Below are 22,835 nucleotides of genomic sequence, written 5' to 3' on the forward strand. Positions count from 1 at the left end.
ATGAGGCTTTGCCGAAATTAACAAAAAAAAATTTCTAGAATTTTGGCATTAGAGCACTGTAGAATGGGCAAGTGCATCTTGAAATCAGTGCTAGGCAGACTTGTGATTTCCCTTGGAGCAAATCATTTGGCTCCTTATTAAAAGCCGCTAATGCAACACCTCCAGCAGCCTGCAGTGACACCATTTTGCAGCTTAATATTTCAAAAGATCTGACTGGTATCATAATTTATTTCAATGATGCACTGCAGGAACTCACCAAGGTTCATTAGGCAGCACCTTCCAAACCCACGACTGCTACCATCTAGAAGGTAAAGGGCAGCAGGCACATGGGAGCCCCACTACCTGTAAGTTCCCCTCCAAGCCACTTAACAGCCTGACTTGGAACTATATTGCCGTTTGTTCACTTGTTGCTGGGTCAAAATCCCTAACAGCACTGTGGGTGTACCTACACCACAGGGACTGCAGCAGTTCAAGAAGGCAGTTCACCAGCACCTTCTCAAGGGCAATTAGACATAGGCAATAAATGCCGGCCTAGCCAGCGATGCCCACATCCTGTAAATGAATTTTTAAGAAGTTGCCTATAAACTACACAAATAAGAGTCTGATTTAATATAGCGATTAGTAATGGCACACCTGTCCTATTAAATTCATGTTCAACCTTTACATCTATGATGAGGGGCTGAGTAAATTGAGTCGATACACACTCGAGTTTAGAAGAATGAGAGGTGATCACCTTTGCGGATGCTCCATCATTGGAGTTATTTAAGGCTGAGATGGACAAGTTTTTGGTGTCTCGGGAAATTCAAGGGGGACGGGGAGTGGATGGGAAAGTGGAGTTGAAGCCAAAGATCAGTCATGATTGACTGATGGCGCAGGTTCACCAGGCTGTCTGGTCTACTCCTATTTCCTATGTTCTTGTATCTTGCCATCAAAGCTTTCTATTTACTGTCTCTTGGGCAATGAATTTAGGCAGGTCAGAACAAGCAGACCTATATCCTCTCCTGTGTGCGCGTTGTGTGTATGAGGTAAGTTGGGGGTGGTGAGGATTAGGAGAGTCTCTATGTACTGTTTGTCCAGATAGTAGACTAAACTTTCCTAGTGAAATATACTGTGTTGAATTTACTGGATCTGGCATCATTTTCTTGATACCAGATGAGATCTCAAACCTTATATTACTTGGAAACGAATACTATTCTTGTCCTAAATGACCCCGTGGAGCTTCCAAACCAGGCGTTTGTGCAATCATGCCCTAACCTTGATTGTGAGGGCAGTATTGCAGAAACAGATAATGAGACAATGTGTAATGTAGGGTTTTAATTATAGGCTGTAGCCTGCAATGCATTAATATTGATTTCTTGCTCAATGCAGTACTGCTTTGAATGAGCTTTTACGCTCCCCACTGTACTATTTACTATACCACCAGTCTTCTTCCTCCTAGCCCAACCTTAAAATCTAAAACATGTCTCTGCACAGCTCTGGTTTAGATCAAGTAACTCAACACTGGGGAGGAATTGAATTGGGATCCCCTTGCTTAACTTATTCATTGCTTTAACCAACTGAGTCATTAGCAGATCCCATTTCTGAATAAGTACGCAGTGGTAGTAGGAGAATGTTCATACCTAAAGCAGATTTGATGCTTTTAGAAAGCAAAACTTGCTGCGATAAATCGACATAAATGGTATGATCTTTTTGAAGTTTGTGTTATGTAAATGGGGAGTGGGGAGAGCTGCATGAAAAGTATCTGCAGTATGCTTGAAAAAAACATTTTCATTAAATATGAACTGGAAAAGGGGAAATTCCCTGAATCTGAATGAAGCTGGGAGTGTGGATTCTGTTTGTTATTCATTCCAACTGTATTAATTTGTAATGCATAGGTATATAGTATCTCAAGTTATACTGTGGCCAGGCAGTTAATTTAATACAATGGATTACTTTAGTTTTCATTTAAGGTATTTCAAAAATGGAAGTATATTCTAATCATAACCTTTTCCAGTTGTAGTTGCTTCCATTTGTGGTTGCTTTCTGTTTATTTATAGGTATTAAGTGATCCAGTAACTAGTGGGTTGTAGTGTTGGACTCTTGACCTGGAGATCATGGTTTAAATCTCAATTTGTGCCAACTGAGTGTCAGTTGGTAATGCAACCTGAGTCAGCAGGTTGTGGATTCACATCCAGAACTTGAGCCCAAAAATAAAAAAAAAGCTCGCACTCCAGTGCAGTATTGAGGGAGTGCTGTACTGTCAGAGGTGCCATGTTTCAGATGAGATGTTAAATGAGGCCTCGTTTGAGTTAAAAGATCCTACGGCACTATTTTGAAGAAGAACAGGGAGTTACCCCTAGTGACCTCGCCAATATTTATCTCTCAATCAACTTAGAAAAGCGGACTATCTGGATATTATCATATTGTTATTTGTGGCAGCTTGCCGTATGCAAATTGGCTGCCACGTTTCCAACAGTGACTACACTTCAAAAGTATTTCATTGGCTGTAAAGCACTTTGGGATGTCCAGTGGTTGTGAAAGATGCTACGTAAGTGCAAGTCCATTTTCCCTCAACCAACAGACATATTCTGGCTTTCCATCTTTGCCAATCATTTGTGGAGGGAGAGAGAGAGCTGGCTGAGGTTGAGTGGGGAGGGAGTTGAATAGTTGCTGATGGATATGCGTTCTGTAATGGCAGCCAGAAAATCTCTTGTATTGACTTCTCTTTCCACATTGTTACCTCTAGATTTGGCCAACAGCCCCTCATATTACTCATCTACATGCTGCCTCTCAGTGCTGTCACCTGTAAAGATATCAGATTTCATATTTGTGCTGTTGGCACCCAGCTCATCATCATCTCAGTCCCTTCACTGCCTCTGATTTGTCATGCTGTTTATCTGACATCCAGCATTGGATGTGAAGGAATATATCCAATGAAATATTGGGAAGAACAAAGCCACTGTTTTCAGTGGCTGCTGCACATTCAGCCACCTATTCCATTCATCACCTCAGCTACCATTTGAGGCTGAACTAGACTATTTGCAATCATCCTATTTGATCTTGAGCTGAACGTCCAATCCCAAATCCTTGTCTTCAGCAAGACCACCTATTTCCATCTCTGCAATGTTGCCCATCACTGCCTCAACTGATCTGTTGTTGAAACCCTTGTCTATGCCTTTGTTACCTCCAGACTTGATTTTCAGTGTTTTATTGGCTGATCACTCACTGTTTAAATTTTGGATTATCAAAGCTCTGATGTCAATATCTTAACTTGCACCAAATCCCATCTACTCCACTCTTGTGCTTACTAATCAATAATTGGTTCCTGGTCTGCCATTGCCTTGAATTCTCATCCTTGTATTCAAATCCATCTCTCTCTATCTCTAGCTTCTCCTCCAGTCCTACAATCTTCATAACTAAAACAAAAACAGAAACAGAAATACCTGGAAAAACTCAGCAGGTCTGGCAGCATTGGCGGAGAAGAGCACAGTTGACGTTTCGTGTTCTCATGACCCTTCAACAGAACTGGTCTGCTCTGCTCTTCTCCGCCGATGCTGCCAGACTTGCTGAGTTTTTCCAGGTATTTTTGTTCCTGTTTTTGTTTTGGATTTCTAGCATTTGCAGTTTTTTGGTTTTATCTGTGTTTTAATCTTCATAACTAACTGTCCTTGGAATATCCTCTTATAATTTCCCAATCATTAGTCTTTTTGCTGTTGCAAATCACCCACAGCTAAGGGGACACGCTGGAGATCTAATCTTGGGTCCTGATTCACTGTTGGGAAATGCACAACCATATAACCAAGGGTAACAGGCCTTCTAATGCGTACTATTTTTTCCCATTTCCCCCTTCCCCTTCCTTTTTTCCCCCTTTTGGAAAAGTACATGTTCTTGAATTGATTTTCCTGTGCTCTGCATCCTAGAGCCCTAGTAGTGTGGGACACAATTTATGTTAGTGCTAACACTAAAGATAATCAAATACAGTTGTGAATAGAGCTGCATCCAAACCAAAGTTGGAGCCATTGAAGCAATTTTCAGATTTGGAAGATTACATACCCATGCCAAACTCTTTGAGAGAGGGAAGAGGACACATCAATCATCCCTACCCCTTGGCATTGGTGGTTGAGTTTTTCATTCAGTGTTTTTTCTCTTTGTTTGTAAAGTGAGCAAATATTGCGTGACAACAGCAGCTTGCATTTATGTAGTGCCTCTGATGTGGTAAATCGTCTCAAGGCGCTTCACTGGAGCATTATCAAATAAAATTTGACATTGAAGATCGTCAACAGGATGAGATATTAGGACTGATGATCAAAAATGTGGTCCAAGAGGCTGGTTTTAAGGAGCATCTTAAAGGAAAAAAGAGAGCTAGAGAGACAGGGAGAGGTTTGGGGAGCGAATTCCAAGCTTGGGACCTAGGCATCCAAAGGCACAGCTGTTGGCGCTGGAATGATTAAAATAGGAGCTGCAAAAGAGGCCTGAATTAGGGGATGGAAGAAATCGTAGAGGGTTGTTGGACTGAAGGAGATTACAGTGGTAGTAATGGGCAAGGCCTTAGAGGGATTTGAAAACACGGATCAGCATTTTAAAATTGAGCTGTTGCTGAACCAGCAGCCAATACAGATCAGTGAACATGGGGGTGATGGGTAAGCACGATGTGGTGCAAGTTAGGATACTGGGAGCCTGAGCTCAGGTTGGAAGCATGGAAGCTGGAAAGCTGACCAAGAAAGTATTGGAATAGTCAAGTCTAGGTCTCACAAAGATGTGATTGAGGGTTTCAACAGCAGATGGGCAGGGGCAGAGTTGAGCAATATTTTAGGGGTAGAAGTAGGTGTTCTTGTCAATAGGGCAGATATATATTGGAAGCTCATATCCAGGTTAAATATGATGCCAAGATTGTAAACAGAGGAGCAGTACTCCCTGCAGTTGAAATAGAGATTATTTTTGTAACTTCTTTTAATGAGTGGAATTAACAGATGCAGTGTGATTGTTAGCTGTTCAGCCTTGTGCATCATTAAATGAGAAAATGTTAATTGAGCAAGTCACTTCAACATTCTGATCCCATATATGTGCCAAGGGCTCAAACTATTCATGAAGACTTGTTGAGTCAACAGAATGTTCAAACCTGATGTGGTTCTGTGACAGAGGTGTCAGTAATTTTCTTATTGAACTTTTTGTGGTTTGTCATTTGATTTCCTGATCTTGGCTGAGCTGCTGGCTTTCTGCTCTTAAGAGGGTAAGAAACTGAGAGGGGGGATTTAACCCTTCTAGAATTGGCAAAGGTTTGAATCGTCCAGTTGGAAGCTGAATGAATGATTGGGCAGAGGGGTGAGCAAAATAAAAATTGAATCAGCGTAAACAAAATATTAGAATGAAAAAGATTAGAATGTTTAACCTGTCTGCTGGTATTCCCAGTTTGAATTCTAGCACGGTTGTTCGACCTTCCAAAACTGCTTTGAGGATAAAATCCTGAAGGTTATTCTAGCTAGTTCATTTACATCTCTTGGTTGATTTTTGAATAAGTAAGTACGTGAGGTATTGATGGATATTGCCACAAAGTAGACAGTGCTGCATTCCTAACCAATGCAGCAGCATATGGGGAAGGAGATAGTCAATGAACTTCTCCTTTTCTTACCTTTCATTTCCCCCAGTTGTGTTTTCCAATGTAACATTGCCAAACCATTGTCCTGTTGCTGTCAATTTAAACAAGAAGAGCATATCGATGAAGGCATTGATTTTAAGGAAGGGAAGAGAAAAAGATCGAATGTTTCAAACCTGTCCTTCAAGATAATTTTTGAAAAAAAATTATATTAATCGCCAGATGTTTTATATTCAAAGTGCTTCACTATACCTGTTTGTGTTGCAATCTCCAATTTTTTAAAATGAGCTTTTGAATTCGCTGTTAAACTTGTTTTACAAGGAGCTGAATTATTTACTCCAATAAACCTATTAAGAAACAGCTCTGAGTGTTGTAATTAACTTTCTAAATGTTGTGAATATTGGTCGACCTGGGTATAGCATTAGGAAGATAGGAACATACAAGGTTAAACTATTCAACACAAAAGCTAAAACACCTGGAAAAACTCAGCAGTTTGACAGCATCTGCAGAGAAGAATACAGTTAATGTTTCAAGTCTGTATGACTCTTCACCAGAACTTCTGGTGAACAGATATACGGACTCGAAACGTTAACTGTATTTCTCTCCGCAGTTGCTGTCAGAACTGCTGAGTTTTTCCATGTGTTTTTGTTTTGGATTTCCAGCATCCGCAGTTTTTTTGCTTTTAAACTATTCAACCCCTTGAACCTGTTCTGCCATTAAATCAGGTCATAGAACCACAGAAAATTTGCAGCACAAAAGAGGCCTTTCAGCCCATTGTGTCTGCACTGGCCATAAAAAGAGAATAAAGAAGCTAGCCGCTCATTTTTAATCCCACTTTCCTGCACTTGGTCCTTATCTATGCAGCTACAGCACTTCAGGTGCATATCCAGATACCTTTTAAATGAGTTGGGTGTTTCAGCCTCAAACACAAATTTAGGCAGTGAATTCCACGTGCCCACCGCCCTGTGGGTGAAGCAGCTTTTTCTACCACTCCTTAATTCTATGCCCCCTGGTAATTGACCCCTCAGCTAGGGAAAACAGATCTTTCCTGTGTACCCTATCCTTGCCCCTCATAATTTTGTACATCTCAATTAGATCATCCCTTAGCCGCCTCTGTTCTAACCCTAGCCTATCCAATCTTTCTTCATAGCTGCAATTTTCAAGCCCTGGCAACATTCTTGTAAACCTCCTCTGTACTCTCTCCAGAGCAATGATGTCCTTCCTGTAATGTGGTGACCAGAACTGTACACAAAATTCCAGCTGCTTCCTAACCAGCGTTTTACACAGTTCCAGTATTACATCCCTGCTTTGACATTCAATACCTTGTCCAAAAAGGAAAACATTCCATATGCTTTCTTTGCCTTCTCTGCCTGTCCTGCCACCTTCAGGGAAACCTGTAGACATGCACTCCAGTGTCTCTCACTTCCTCAACCCCTCTCAATATCCCTCCGTGGCAGATGGTAAAATTTGAATTCAATAAATTCATCTGGAATTAAAAGTCTGATGACGGCCATGAAACCATTGCTGATTGTTATGAAAACCCACCTGGTTCACTAATGCCCTTTAGGGAAGGAAACCTGTTGCCCTTACCTGATCTAGCCTACATGTGACTCCAGACCTTCAGATCCACAGCAATGTGGTTGACTCCTAATTACCCCTGTTCAGAGGGCATTTAAGGATGGGCAATATATGCTGGCCTAGCCAGTGATGCCCACATCCCATGAATGAATATAAAAAAAAGTTTTATTTGCCACTTTTCCACCACTCAGCCAAACTATTGATGATATTCTGGACAGCTGTCCTCTCTTCACTGTCAACTACACAGCCAATTTTTGTTTCACCTACAAATTTCCAAATCACATTTAAATCCAAATCATTAATATATATGACAAACAACAAGGCCCCCAACACCCAGCACTGTTGAATGCCACTGGAAACCGCTTTCCATTTACAAAAACATCCGTCGACCATTGCCTTTTGTTTCCTGTCACTAAGCCAATTTTGGATCCAACTTGCCACCTTCCCCTGTATCCCATGGGATCTCACTTTTCTGACAAGTCTGCCATGTGGGACCTTGTCAAATGCCTTACTAAAATCCATGTAGACAACATCCACTGCACTGCCCTCATCAATCCTCCTTATTACTTCCTCAACAAATTCTATTAAGTTAGTAAGACATGATCTTCCCCTAACAAAACCATGCTGACTATCCCTGATAAATCCGTGCCTTTCTAAGTAGCTGTTTATCCTGTCTCTCAGAATTGATTCCAATAATTTGCCCACCACTGAAGTCAGACTGACTAGCCAATAACTTTCTGGCCTATCATTCGCACCCTTTTTACATATGGGTACAACATTTGCAGACCTCTAATTCTCTGGTACCTCACCTGTATCCAGTGAGGATTGGGAAACGATCCTCAGAGCATCCACTATTTCCTCCCTGGCTTCCTTTAACAACCTGGGATACAATCCATCTGGGCTTGGTGATTTATCCACCTTCAAGGATGACAGTCCCTCCAGTATTTGCTCTCTCATTATGCTTATTGTATCTAATATCTTGCACTCTTCGTCTTTAACTAGAATGTCTGGATTATTTCTCTCCTTCATGAAGACAAAGTACTCATTGAGAACCCTGCCCACATCTTCCGCATCAATGCAAAATTACCATGCTTATCTCTGATAGATCTTATCCTTTTCCTAGTTGTCCTCTTGCTCTTAATGTACTGGTAAAACATCTCTTGGTTTTCTTTGATTTTTACCTGCTAATATTTTTTCATATCTTCTTTGCTTTCCTGGTTTCCTTTCTTTCTTCACCCATGTACTTTCTACAGTATTGAGCTTTTGTGACCGTCATAAGCTGTCGTTTTTTGCTTTATTTTACCCTGTATGTTTCTGGATAACCAAGGTGCCCTCGATTTGGCAGTACCACCCTTTTTCTTTGTGGGGTCATGTCTATACCCTGCCCATAGAATCTCGCTTTTGAATACCTCCCTCTGTTTTCCCATCTAGTAGCTGTATCCAGTCCACTGTCACCAGTTCATCTCTTAGATTTGTAAAATTTGTCATCTCCCAATTTAGAACTCTTACTCCTGTTCTATCTTAGTTCCTTTACATAATGACGCTAAATCTAATTGCATCATGGCCACTATCTCCAAAATGGCCCCCCCACTGCTACTTCATCCACGCCCAACTTCATTTCCTAAGATTAAATCTAGAAGTGTGCCCCCTCTCATTGGGCTTGTTACATGCTGGCTGAAGAAGTTCTCTTGAATGCAGTTCATCAATTTTGTGCTCTTCACACTGTTTGTATCCCAATTGATATTAGGGTTAAAGTTTCCAACTATTACTGCTCTCTTGTTTTTGCACTCAGAAGTTTGTCTACATATTTGCTCTTCTAACTCCCTTCCACTATTTGGCGGCTTATAATGCACTCCTAGCAGTGTGGTTGCCCCTTTTTTACTTCTGAGCTCAATCCGTATGGCCCCATTTGGTGCTTCATTTAGTATATCATCCCTCCTCACAGTTGTAATTGTTTCTTTAACCAATAATGCTACATCCCTACCTTTTTTATCTTTCTCCCTATCCTGCCTGAAAACTCTATGTCCAGGGATGTTGAGCTGCCATTTTTGCCCCTCTTTAAGTTAAGTTTCCGTTATAATGATGATATCATGCTGCCATGTATCTATCAGTGCCCTCAGCTCATTGGCTTTATTTGCTATACTTCTTGCATTTACATATACACCTTTTAACACTGCAAAATTCCTGTGCTGTGCACTTTTTAACCTGTGCTGCTTCTGCCTTACAGAATCATTCACTAATTCTCCATCTCCTGTTCCCTGCTCTGAATTTGTCCTCAGGTTCCCAGCCCCCTGCCAATCTAGTTTAAACCACGACCACCAACAGCACTAGCAAATCTCCCTGTGAGGATATTTGCCCCAGTGCTGTTCAGGTGTAGACTGTCTGGCTTGTACAGCTCCCACCTGAGATCATAACTGATCTGTGATCTAACTTTATATACCCACCTTTGCCCTATATCCCTTAATACCTTGGGTTAATAAAAATCTATCAATCTCAGATTTAGAATTAACAATTTATTCAGCATGTGCTAGAGATGGAAAATTGTCCTAAACTTCTATCACCCTTTGTGTGGGTGAGTGTTTCCTAATTGCACTCCTGAAAGGAATGGTTCTAATTTTTGGACTATGCTTCCTAGTAGTCTTACACACTCCATCCAGTGGAAATGGTTTCTCTCTATCTACATTCTCTGTTCCCCTTTGTACCTTGAAAATTTTGATCAGAAGTTGTCTGACTAAGATCATGCCTGACCAACTTGATTTGAAATTTTTGAGGAAGTAAGGAGGGCTAATGAGGGCAGTGTGTTTGATGTAGTCTACATGGATTTTAGCAAGGTTTTTGTCAAGGTCCCACATGACAGATTGATCAATAAGTTTAAAACTCCTGTGATCCAAGGGAAGGTGGTATGTTGCATCCAAAATTGACTCAGTGGCAAGAAGCAAAAGGTTATGGTCAACAGGTGTTTTTGTGACTGGAAGGCTGTTTCCAGAGCCGCCCTGCAGGGCTCAATGCTGGACCCTTGCTGTTCATGGTAAATATCATGATTTAGACTTAAGTGTAGAGGACATGATTAAGAAGCTTGCATTTTGTACGAAAAGTGGCTGTGTGATCGATAGTGATGAAGAAAGCTGTGGACTGCAGGAAAAATCAGTGGACTGCTCGGGTGGGCAGAAAAGTGACAAATAGAATTCAATCCAGTGAAATGTGCAGTAATATATTTGAGGAGGATAAACAAGGCAAGGGAATGCACTATAAATAGTAGGATTCTGAGAAGTGTAGAGGAACAAGAGGAACCTTGATGTATGTCTACAGATCCTTGAAAGTAACAGTATAAGTAGATAAGGTGGTCAAGAAGGCATATGGGATATCTTCCTTTATTGCCCAGGACTAGAATATGAGAGCAGGGAGCTAGAACTATATAGAACACCCAGCCTGCAGTTAGAGTACTGTATGCAGTTCCAGTCACTGCATTATATAAAGGATGTAATCACACTAGAGAGGGTACAGAAGAGATTTGCAAGGATATTGCAAGAATAGAGAATTTTAGCTATGGGGAAGGATTGGATAGACTGAATTTGTTTTCTTTGAACAGATGAGGCTGAGGGGAGATTTAATTGTGTATGAAATTGAGGGACATAGATCAAGAGGATAGGAAGGACCTATTTTCATTTGTAGCAAGGTCAATAACCGAGGAGCATAAATTTAAAATAATTGGCAGAAGAATTAGATGGGAGTTGAGAGAGAATTCTTTAAGCCAGAGTCTGGATGAGGTCTGGAACTCACTGCCTGAAAGGGTGGTAGAGGCAGAAACCTTTATCACATTTAAAAAGCAATTGGATGTACACTTGAGGTGTTGTAACCCACGGATATGAAGCTAGAGCTAGAAAGTGGGATTAGATTGGATAGTTTTTTTTAGCTGACACAGGCATGAAGGTCCAAAATTGCCACCTCCTGTGCTATAAATCTTTTAATGATTTCTGGTTCTTCGTTACCCCTTCACCCTATAATTTCATGGGAATGCAATTGTAAGAAAAACAATATGCCTTTAAATGAATTGTGGTAGTAGCTGACAGTGCAATAGGCCTGGAATGATGAGAAATGTGTCCATTTCCTTCCTGTGGCGTAGTGCATCATCTGTTCCGGTTCATCATGCTATCCTGACCCATGCACACAAACAGCTACCAGTTTCTGTCAGACCAAGCTAACTTAAGGGCAGATCCAACTAAGAAATATTTCTTCTGTCTTGGAACCTGTTAAGTTGACCTGAGACTGGGATGTTAAAAGTGTCAGTGGTGGCTCAGTAGTAGCACACGCGCTCCTGAGTTAGAAAGTTGTAGGTTCAAGCCCCAACCAAAAATTTGAGCATATACTATAGGCTGACACTTCACTGACATGCTGCACTTTTGAGTGCAAACTTCAGGTTGAGAAGCTAAACTAAGGTCCCATTTGCCCTTTTGGATGGATATGAAAGATCTCACAGAGCTATTTGAAGAGTGCAAGCAAGCTTTCCCTAGTGTTTTTACCAATATTATATTTCAACCAACACAGTTTAAGAAAAACCCACAGGATTTGGTCATTTATCTTCATTGCCGTTTATGGCCATGTTTCCTAAATTGGAACAGTGACTGCACTTCTAAAGTATTTCATTGGATATAAAGTGCTTTGGGATGTCTTGAGGTTGTGGAAGTGACTATATAAATGCTAGTCTTTTTTTTAAATGCCATTCCTGTCCTTAACACTAAGACTTCTGATAATTTCTGTCCACCTGACTGCACTGGTGAGCTTGGGCCTGTCTGGTTCAACATTTGTTCAAAGGCAGTGCATGTAGCTTTGAATGAGGTTTAAGCAGATTGCATATTCCACCTGTTGGACCACAAATATCTCTCTAACATCCTCTAACTAACCTGATATCTCACAAAAAAACAAAAAACTGCGGATGCTGGAAATCCAAAACGAAAACAGAATTACCTGGAAAAACTCAGCAGGTCTGGCAGCATCGGTTCTGTTGAAGGTTCATGAGGACTCGAAACGTCAACTCTTTTCTTCTCCGCCGATGCTGCCAGACCTGCTGAGTTTTTCCAGGTAATTCTGTTTTTGTTCTGACATCTCACCAGCTGAATGCAGATGTCAGATGACATTGCTGGGAGAGCCAATGTATTACTCAGCAAAGGTCACAGCGTTGCCTTTCGGTGCCTAATTGTGTTTTGTCAGCATACGTTTGTGCATAAAATTATCACCCTTAAATACACCAGCAGGATTATTGGTGCGTAATGTTGGCACAAAACAAGTTTACACTGATTAGCTTGTTAATTTATTTTAAAAAATTATTCAGTTAATTTTTTATATCTTAAAAGTGACATGAACTCCAACCATGACTTTTAAAGGCCCCCTTCGCCTACTCAAAAATTATTAAACCTCTCTGGTTATGAGAGTAGGGTGTAATTAATAATTGCATTTTAAAAATTAACTTTGTATTTTAATGAAATTAATTTAATCATGTTATGAGAACTGTAGCTTAAAATGCTTATCCATAACTGATGCAATCTGGTAACCAGAAAATGTTGACAAAGCTCAGCTGCTCGGGCAGCATATGTGGAGAGAGAAACTGAGGTAATATTTCAGGCTGCTGACCTTTCATCAGAATTCTGATTTCCAGCATGTGCAATATTTTGCTTTTGTATTAGTAATCTAGTAACCCACTGAAGGCCTCGCCCCTCGTGAGTTTTCAGAACCAGTGGTCAGAACTGTGACCTTCATTCCAGTATTGTTCATTGTCGTTTATGTGCTGCCTTCTATTGTGCAAAAGCGTAATTCTGTTTATATATCAATTTTAGTTTGATATATTTTTTGCCTTTTCAGGCTGTGGCTGTCTTGTGAAAATATATGTGGAAGTAATTCCCCGTCACTTGGAAACATACAGTGCAGCCCTACATCACCGTTTATGTTTTGACCAATAGTTGTTCACATAGAACTTATGCAAGAAGTGGAAGCGGTACTAAGCCACAGTTGCCCAATAGCTGTGTTTTATTTGTTTTCGTGTATGGGGTATTAGATGAACCAGTCCATCTTTTAAACCATTTATGAAGATAATTGACAACTTCACATTAGTAGGCACAAAAAGCAACCCAAGATTAATAGAAAATCGAGGCAACAGGGAGGGAGGAATAAGTACTGGGAAAACTAATGAAGCCAAAGGTGGACAAGTCTCCTGGACCTGATGGTTGCATCCTAGGGTCTTAAAATAAGTGGCTATGGAGATAGTGGATGCAGTGGTTGTAATCTTCCAGAATTCCCTAGGCTCTAGAAAGGTCCCAGTGGATTGGAAAGCCACAAATATAACACATCTACTCCAGATAGGAGGGAGACAGAAACCATAGGCTAGTTAGCCTAAAATATGTCAGTGTTAAAATGCTAGAATCCATTATTAAAGAGGTAGTAACAGGACATTTAGAAAATAATACATTCAGGCAGAGTATTACAATTTTATGATAAAGAAATTAGTCAAACACAATTTCACTAAGTTCAGGCAGGGTGCATCAAGGGCAACAGTAGATGTCGTGTGTCTTCGGATTTCCAGAAGGTATTCGATAATACCAAGTGAAAAGATTACTGTGCAAGATAAGAGCTCATGATGTTGGGGGTAGTATATTAGCATAGATAGAGGACTGTCTAAACAACAGAAAACAGTTAGGATAAATGGTGATTTTCAGGTTGGGAAACGCTTACTAATGGAGTGCCACAGGGATCTGTGCTGGGGCCTCACTAGTCATGATCTGTGTTAATGACTTGAATGAAGGGACCAACTCTATTGCAGCCATATTTGATGCTGATACAAAGATAGGTAGGAAAGCAAGAAGCGAGGATAGAGCTTGCTAAGGGATGTAGATAGGTGAAGTGAGTGGGCAAAAATTTGGCAGATGGAGTATAATGTGGGCAAATGTGAGGTTGTTCACTATGGCAGGTAGAATATAAAGCCAGAATATGGTTTAAATGGAGAGACAGCAGAATGCTGCAGGACAATGGGATCTAGGTGTTCTTTTACATGAATCACAAAATGTTAGCATGAAGGTACAGCAGGTAATTAGGAAGACAAAATAAATGTTACCCTTTATTACAAGGGAGTTGAAGTATAAAAGTAGGGAAGTCTTGCTACAACAATATGGGGTGCTGGTGAGACTTCACCTGGAGTACTGTGTACAGTTATGGTCCCCTTTCTTAAGGAGAGATATACTTGCATTGGAAATTCTGAGAAGGTTCACTAGGCTGACTCCTGAGATGTGAAGGTTATTTTGTGAGGAAACGTTGAGCAGGTTGGGCCTGTATTCATTGGAATTTAGAAGAATGAGAAGTGATCTCATTAACAGGGGAAGAGTTATTGAGCCATAGAGGTCTACAGCACAGAAAAAGGCTCATTGAGTGTGCTCCGATCAAACAAGTACCTAACTATTCTAATCCCATTTTCCAGCATTGGGCCCATAGCCTTGTATACCATGGCATCGCAAGCGCACATCCAAATACTACTTAAATGTTATGAGGGTTTCTGCCTCTACCACCCTTTCAGGCAGTGAGTTCCAGATTCTCATCACCCTCTGGATGAAAAAATCTTTCCCCTCATCCTCTCTAAACCTCCTGCCCCTTACCTTAAATCTGTATCCCCTGGTTATTGATCCCTCCACCAAGGGGAAAAGTTCCTTCCTGTCCACCCTATCAATGCCCCTCATTATTTTATACACCTCAATCGTGTCCCCCCTCAATCTCCTCTGCTCCAGGAAAAATAACCCCAGCCTGTCCAAAACAAAAATAAAAATACCTGGAAAAACACAGCAGGTCTGGCAACATCTGCATAGAGGAACACAATTAATGTTTCGAGTCCGCATGACACTTCAACAGAACTAAGTAAAAATAGAAAAGAGGTGAAATATAAGCTGGTTTAAAGTTGAGGGGTGGGGCGATGGTAGAGCTGGATAGAGGGCCAGTCTATCTCCACCTATCACTGGCTCTCTATCCAGCTCTAACCCCACCCCTTAAAGTAGCTTATATTTCACCTCTTTTCTATTTTTACTTAGTTCTGTTGAAGAATCATACAGACTCGAAACGTTAACTGTGCTCCTCTCCGCAGATGCTGCCAGACCTGCTGAGTTTTTCCAGGTATTTTTATTTTTGTTTTGGATTTCCAGCATCTGCAGTTTTTTGCTTTTATCCCAGCCTATCCAATCTCTCCTCACAACTGAAACTCTCCAGCCCAGACAACACCCTGGTAATTCTCCTCTGCACTCTCTCTAGTGCAATCACATTCTTCCTGTAATGCAGATTCCAGAACTGCACGTAATACTCTTAACTGTGGCCTAACCAGTGTTTTATGCAGTTCCAGCTTAACCTCCCCGCTTTTGTATTCTATGCCTTGGCTAATAAAGGCAAGTATCCCATATGCCTTCTTTGATCTTAGTGAATGGCGGAGCAGGCTCAAGGGGCCAATTGGCCTACTCCTATTTATTATATCCTTGTGGCTTCATGTAGCAGAGGTTGACTTTCAGGTGGGTGCTGTTTACATCCAGTCAACCTACAGACTTTACTCTGCGTTCTGGCTCTACAACTTTCTGAACCCATTAATTCAAGAATTCAAGAGCAGAATTCGTTCATGTAAGCATAATAACCAGAATATTCATTATAGAAGGGGCAGGTATGGAACTGGTGTATTGTTTTTACCTCAAAGCTATATGCTGACTACATGCATAAGATTTCTTCTGTGATCACTAAAGATGATTGACTGCATTTGGAGACAGATAACAGGATCTTTGCTTTTATAGAACTGCTTGACTAGATTGAATTCTGAGAGGCTGCCACCCTTGACCTTTAGCCTGATGGCAGACTGATGGGTCTGAGAATTTGATGCTGAATCAGTGAACTAGATTTAGTGGCGTTAACACTGAGAGTTGATCATTGTTGCTGGAATCCTGATATTTGGCCTCAGCAAGAAATAGTACACCTTGGTTATTCAATTTAGCTTGTCTATCTGAATGCTAGAAGTCCAAAGATATTAGCTTTGGAAATAACTGACTTGAATCCCAGAGACACCCTGTGATATTCTAAATTGATTTAATTTCGGTGCAATCTTGCTTCCAGGCCCCAAATGCTATTAGACAATCTCAATGAGCTGCTCCTGATCCCGTTTGCATTCTCCTTTGAAGATGTGCTCCTGAGTTGTTATAATTAAATGTATTTCATGTATATTTTGTGTATGGATAATGTCATGGTGAGGGAATAAAATTTTGAATATTATATGCAATGCAATGAATTTAATTTTAAAATGTTTGTTAACTTACCACAATTTATTAATCTCTTGTTACAACTTCTGTTTTCTTGACAGCCCCTTTTATGGTGAAGACTTTTACTTTGAAATCCCTAGAAGTTTCCAGTACCTCTCCTTTTATATTTATGATAAGAGTTTTTTTCAGAAGGATGTGCCTTTTGGTAAGTTGCAGTGTAACCATAATCTGTACATGTGTCACATGTTTTGAACCTTTCCACAATTTTATTGCATACAAAGGGACAGTTAGTTGAATGATTTTATCCCTCTGATCCAGTGCCCCCTTTAGTAAACGCCAAAGTCAGGAACATAAAGAATTGTTTATTGGTCCCTCCTCATTGCCCATTTGATAATTAGTGGGGTTTGGCATGAAGATAAGAAATTGCAGGTCATAATGCAGATGAATTCAATGTGGATTTCCTGTGATCCTTGAATAATTATTTTTAAACTAAATCTAAGTTCCTAACTCTGTTAGCAAATGTACTGCAATACTAAATTTATTTATAATTTATCATTTAAAATAAGGCATTCTGTGGATAGTTTGCTTTGATATCTGAAGAAGTGAGAATGAAAATTGTGGAGGTACTGGCAATAATTTTTCAATCTCACTTAAACACAACAGTGCTGCCAGAAGACTGGAGAATTGTAAACGTTGCATCTTTGCTCAAAAAAGTGTGTAAAGATAAGCCCAGCAACTATAGGCCAGTTATTTTAACCTCAGTGATGGGGAAGATTTTAGAAAATATAATTTGGGACAAAATTAATAGTCGCTTGGGCAAATGTGGGCTAATTAAGGAAGGCCAGCACAGATTTGTTAAGGGAAAATCATGTTTAACTAACTTGCTTGAGTTTTTTGCTGAGGTAACAGAGAGGGCCGATGAGGGTAATACTGTTGATGTGGCATACATGGACCTGCAAAAGGCATTTGAGAAACTACAGTAAAAAGGACTTGTGAGCAAAGTTGGAGCTCATGGAATAAAAGGGATAGTAGCAACATGGACATGAAATTGGCTGAGTGATAGGAAACCAAGAGTAGTTATGAATGGTTGTTTTTTCGGACTTGAGGGAGGTTTGTAATGGAGTTGATGTTAGGACCCTTGCTCTTCCAGGTTTTTATTAGTGGCCTAGACCTTGGTGTACAGGGCACAATTTGCAGATAATATAAAACTTGTATAACAGATAAAACAAAAATTGTGAACCATGAGGAAGATAGTGTAGAACTTCAAAAGGACATAGAAAGGTTGGTGGAATGGGCAGATGTGGCAGATTAAATTTAATGCAGAGAAATGTGAACTGATTCATTTTGGTATAAAGAACGCAGAAAGACAATATGAAATAAAGGGTACAAATCTAAAGGGGCTGCAGGAGCAGAGGTTGATTGTGTGCATAAATCATTAAAGGTGGCAGGACAGGTTGAGAGAGTGGTTCATAAAGCATGCGGTATCCTGGGCTTTATCAATAGCAGCATAGAGCACAAAAGTAAGGAAGTTATGTTAAATCTATATTAGACACTGGTAAGGCCTCAACTGGATTATTGCATCCAGTTCTGGGCTCTGCACTTTTAGAAGCTTGTGAAGGCAAGGGTGCAGAAAAGATTACGAGATTGGTTCTAAGGATGAGGAACTTTAGTTACGTAGATAGATTGGAGAAGTTTGGATTGTTCTGCTTGGAGGAGAGAAGGTTGAGGGGAGATTTGATAGAGCTATTCAAAATCAAAATGAGGGGCCTGGGCAGAGAAGATGGGGAGAAACTTTTCCAATTGGTGGAAGGATCGAGAACCAGAGGGTACAGGTTTAAGATAATTGGCAAGAGAAGCAGTGGCGACATGAGGAAAAACTTTTTCACACTGCGAATGGTTATGATCTTGAATGCACGATCCGTGTGTGGTGGAGGAAGGTTCAGTTGAGCCTTTCAAAAAGGAATTGGATCATTCTGAAAAAGAAAAATTTGCAGGTCTACCAGGAAAAGGCAGGAGTGTGGCGCTAGGTGAATTGCTTCTTCAGAGGGCCAGCACAGACTCGACAGACCGAATACCGCTCTTCTGCGCTGTGCTGTAACCATTTGATTATATATGTAGAGCAGGTTGAGTTAGATGCCACATATGTAGCTTATACCGCAAACCAAGCTGTGAAATCCAGCAGGGATAGGATGAATTGCAAAAGAATTCTGATTAATTGTGAATAATGCTGCTTATGTAAATTATTTTGTGGTGCAATTACATTTATTCTGGATCATGAAAATCATCAATGTTTTACTATTTTCAATCAAATTGATGGTTATTAATGTGTTACAGCTAAACAAATATGAGTAAAAACATTCAGAAAAATAGTGTTTCAGGATCTCCCAATTCATCTCTATGAACAAAGCACTACATATTAAAGAATTTATTCTCCAGGTGTAAGTTGACTTTATTGGCTTTGTGTGAGAGTTTATATGTAGCCAAAAAAAAATGTTTTTACTTTCATGTATAAAGGTTGCAGATAGGTCCTGTTTCATCTGGAGCAGCCAGTATGATTTTTTAAAATTCATTGTGGGATGTGAGCATTGGTGACAAGGCCCATCCCTTATTAGCTGTCCTGTTCAGAGAGGAGCAAAGCAGTGATCAGACCTTTGCCCACACATGCAACACGATGGGAAATTGGTGATTATTTCCCCCTAACAGTTAGTTTGAAAATAATAATAGCAGGTTGACTGGTACCTGATGTAGGCTGCATGGAATGATGAGAAGTTGTTAATAAAATTATTTCAAAGACAGGGGAGAAATAGTATTGCACAGTGTTAGTTTGGTTACTTGTGGTAAAGGAACTGGGTGGGCCCCTAAGCTTGTACTTCAAGGAGTCCACTTAACAGCTGTGTGAGAGGTGGTCACATCAGAAACTAGGAGGTGCTCGCGCTCTCCTTTAATACAGCAAAGTCTCTGATGCGATTCATTGATTGCTAAAATGTACAGCACTGTCTGTACAGATTTTTCTAACCACCCATAGAATTTTTTAAAACAGTGCTGTAAATATACAACAGAATGATAAAACTCTACTTTTTCTGCTGCCTGTGTTTAAGTAGCAGCTATCAGTGGTGATGTGTTCAAAGCTGCATTATTGAGGCACTCTCAAGCAGTTGCAAATTTTATTTAAGTTGTAATTTTGCCATAAAGCAAAGATAGATGATTAATATGAAGGTGCATTTAAAAACTCCACAAAAATATTTAGGTGTGTTAATTCTGGAACCTGAGTTTTCTTCCCTCCAATGAGTAATGGCTTTTGCCAGTGAAGGAAACTGCTTTACTGTCAATGGTTTGACTCTGGCAACATTTGGGAGCTTACTTGTGCTTATTTCTTAGATTCCCAAAGCTATGATTCTTTTCCTGGGAGTGAAGATAGACTCAAGGTCAAGTGTTGCTTATTAGCAGAAGATGCAGTTGCAGGCAACATTGTCGGAGGGCTAGGTGGAGGTCTCCTGGCAGGCATTTCTCTCTAATGGGGAACAGTTCAAAGTGCACATTTTGAAAGTTGATAGAAAAACCTGCTACCCTAAAAGTAACAGGAAAATAAAACTGATGCTGCTGGGCATAAGTCGGTTTAAAATCCTATTGTGAGCTCTCATTTTTGCTGGAATTATTGATGGGCGAAACCTGCAGATTTTATCTCACATTTTATCACGCTGAAAGGGTTTGATCATGACTGAGGCGATCAATAAATGTCTCTTCAAACCATGAATATAAAAGTTAAACAATTTCTCTGAATTGTGGGATGTTGATTAGGCTCTTTGCTCAAAATATCTTCCCTGAAAGTTCCTGGTTTATTGGGGGCAGGGTTGAATAGAGGTGACTGGAATCTTGTGAAAGTGGGAGAGAAATATTGAGGGTGAATAATCCTGAGCTAATTTATTCTTAGAATGTAATTATAAGACGACCCCTTGTATTCAGAATACAAATAAAATAACTAGGTGTAACTTGTTTGCAGCTTTCATGTAACATTGTGCAAGTGAGCTTGTTCTACTGGTGGCTTTCCTAAAAAAAAATGCACTTATGTTTGCACAGCACCTAGTGTCTCCCAAAATCTTAAAGTAACTCATTCAATAAATTGCTTTGAAATTATGTATGCATGCATATGTGGCAACCATTTTGTCAAAACATATAATCCCACGAACAACAATGAGATGCAAGCCCCTTTTTTTTAGGTTGCTTAGGTGAGTTGATAACTTGATATTCCCATTATATGCAATGGGCAATGACTGATAAAACCGGGAAATTAACAATGCAACTTATGTTACTCTCCAACAAAGCCACTGATAGTGAATACAGTCGTAGAACATGCATATAACCGTGCAAATGAAATCTGTTCCCCACAGAGGGAATCTTTATCCTCCATCTCTTCACTTCTTCTGCATCAGTTACAATGAGTCTTCGTCAAAAAATTGCAGTATCTAAATAGGATTGAGTTTAGCTGTAGGACAAACCACAGTTATTCTGGCAAGCTCTGTGTTCAATATGAAGTAGCCGATGTTACACGTGCTTAATGGATTATCAAATTTAAGGGAATAAAGGATAGAATGGGAAAGTGGCGTTAAGGTAGAAGATGAGCTATAATCTTTATTAAACAAAACCATATTTCAGATGTTGGAAATTTGAAATAAAACAGAAAATGCTGGAAAGACTCTACAGATCTGCCCACATTTGTGGAGAGTGTGTACGAATGTACTCAGTGACTTTTTAATAGATTCAAGGTCCTCCTTGAACCTGATGAAAGGTCATTGGCCTGACATGTTAACGCCTCTCTCCGCAGATGCTGACAATTTCCAGCATTTTCCGGAATTCATTTTATTAATTAAAGAATAGGTGGAATATGGCTGAAGTATGTTTCACCACTAATCTTTCAGCTTTGTGAACAGCAATCGTAGGCCAAAATGCTGATTAGTTGGTGTGGTGGAGGGTAGGATTTGAGTGATTGAAGGCAGCAGGGAAGTCTGAAAGGAATTGAAAGGTGTGAATAGCTGCTTGAGCTGCCCAAACTAGCTGGCATGCTTATTATATTTTAAGTGACGAGTTTACAATTGATAAAGTTAGCAGCATATGGTTAGTGCCATTTGGCAAAAATGTGACTGCCTGGGATAAGTGGGAATGGCAGAAGTGGTAAGGGACTGTGTTGATCCAGACACCACATCACTTCTGTTCAATTAGTAAGTAGGACATTTAACTCTGACCTGATATAGCCAAACAAACAGATTCTGTTTTAATATTTCATTCAAGTGAAAGCAACCTTGAACAATGTGGCACTCTTTCAATGCTGTCCTGGAGTATTAATGGAATTGTGTACTTAAATTCTGGAATAGAACTTAAACAGAGCTATCTTGATTGTCAATCAATGTAACAAACTGAATCAAGCTGACACTGGAACTTTTGAAGTAAACAAGATTGTGTGCTAAAATCTAGTTGAATTTTCATTTGGTAACACTATCAATGATGTGTCTGAACACTTTTGTAATTGAAATAAAAACAGGAACTGCTGTAAAAACTCAGATCTGGCACCATCTGTGGAGAAAGTGTTAATGCTTTGAGTCCGTATGACACTTCTTCATATGGACTCAAAACATTAACTCTGTCTTCCTCTCGTCACCGATGCTGCCAGACCGGCTGAGTTTTTATGGCGTTTTCTGTTTTTGTTTCAGATTTCCAGCATCCGCAGTATTTGGCTTTTAACTTCTGTGATTAATTTTCTTTCAGGTAAAGTATCAATCCGAAAGGAAGACCTGTGCAAATACAACTGTAAGGACAGCTGGTTTACATTGCAACTTGTTGATGCTAACTCTGAAGTTCAGGTAAATTAACAAACATTTCCCTATGTGTCTCTAATTATCAACTAATAAGAACTACTAAGTGTTTTGAAGCTAGCTAAGGTGGCGACTGGAGGTGGGGAAGAAGAGAGGCTAATCCTTCTGTTGATTCAGATAATAAAACTGCTCAACTTGCTTTCTGGTACCTTGTCTAAACGTCAATTCTTCAGGTACAACATAGGTTATAATTGTAAGTAGGCTATCTCATCATGAATGATATTGCAGCTGAACTTGATCCTTTCCCAATCCAGTAGCCAAAATTGTGTAATAAAAACAAAGTATTGGAAATACTCAGCAGGTCAGGCAGCAACTGTGGCGAGAAACAGATTTATTGTTTCAGGTTGATGACATTTCATCAGAATTGTGTGCTTACCAATAGGATTCACTTCATAGTGATGTATCCTGCTGACATTTCCATCCCTACCCAGCAACTTGGACACCAAAGACAATTTATTGCTTGATATTTAGTATTGTACTACAGATTGCACTGAAGCCAATTCTTTGGAAGGCCTCTGTTGATTTGTCAATTACTAATCTATATTAAGAATTGCA

General features: G+C 40.0%; 1 protein-coding gene across 1 annotated transcript in view; it reads left to right on the plus strand.

Annotated features, from left to right (window-relative positions):
* The window catches only part of rasa2 (RAS p21 protein activator 2), a 143,958-nt gene that overhangs the window by 31,301 nt on the left and 89,822 nt on the right, over window positions 1-22,835 (plus strand). Inside the window, exons 3-4 of the mRNA XM_041173804.1 lie at window positions 16,515-16,618; window positions 22,174-22,268. Coding sequence (XP_041029738.1) covers window positions 16,515-16,618; window positions 22,174-22,268 — 199 coding nt within the window. The remainder of the gene's footprint in view (window positions 1-16,514; window positions 16,619-22,173; window positions 22,269-22,835) is intronic.

The sequence above is a fragment of the Carcharodon carcharias genome, chromosome 2 (assembly GCF_017639515.1).
Source record: "Carcharodon carcharias isolate sCarCar2 chromosome 2, sCarCar2.pri, whole genome shotgun sequence".
NCBI classification, from domain to species: domain Eukaryota; kingdom Metazoa; phylum Chordata; class Chondrichthyes; order Lamniformes; family Lamnidae; genus Carcharodon; species Carcharodon carcharias.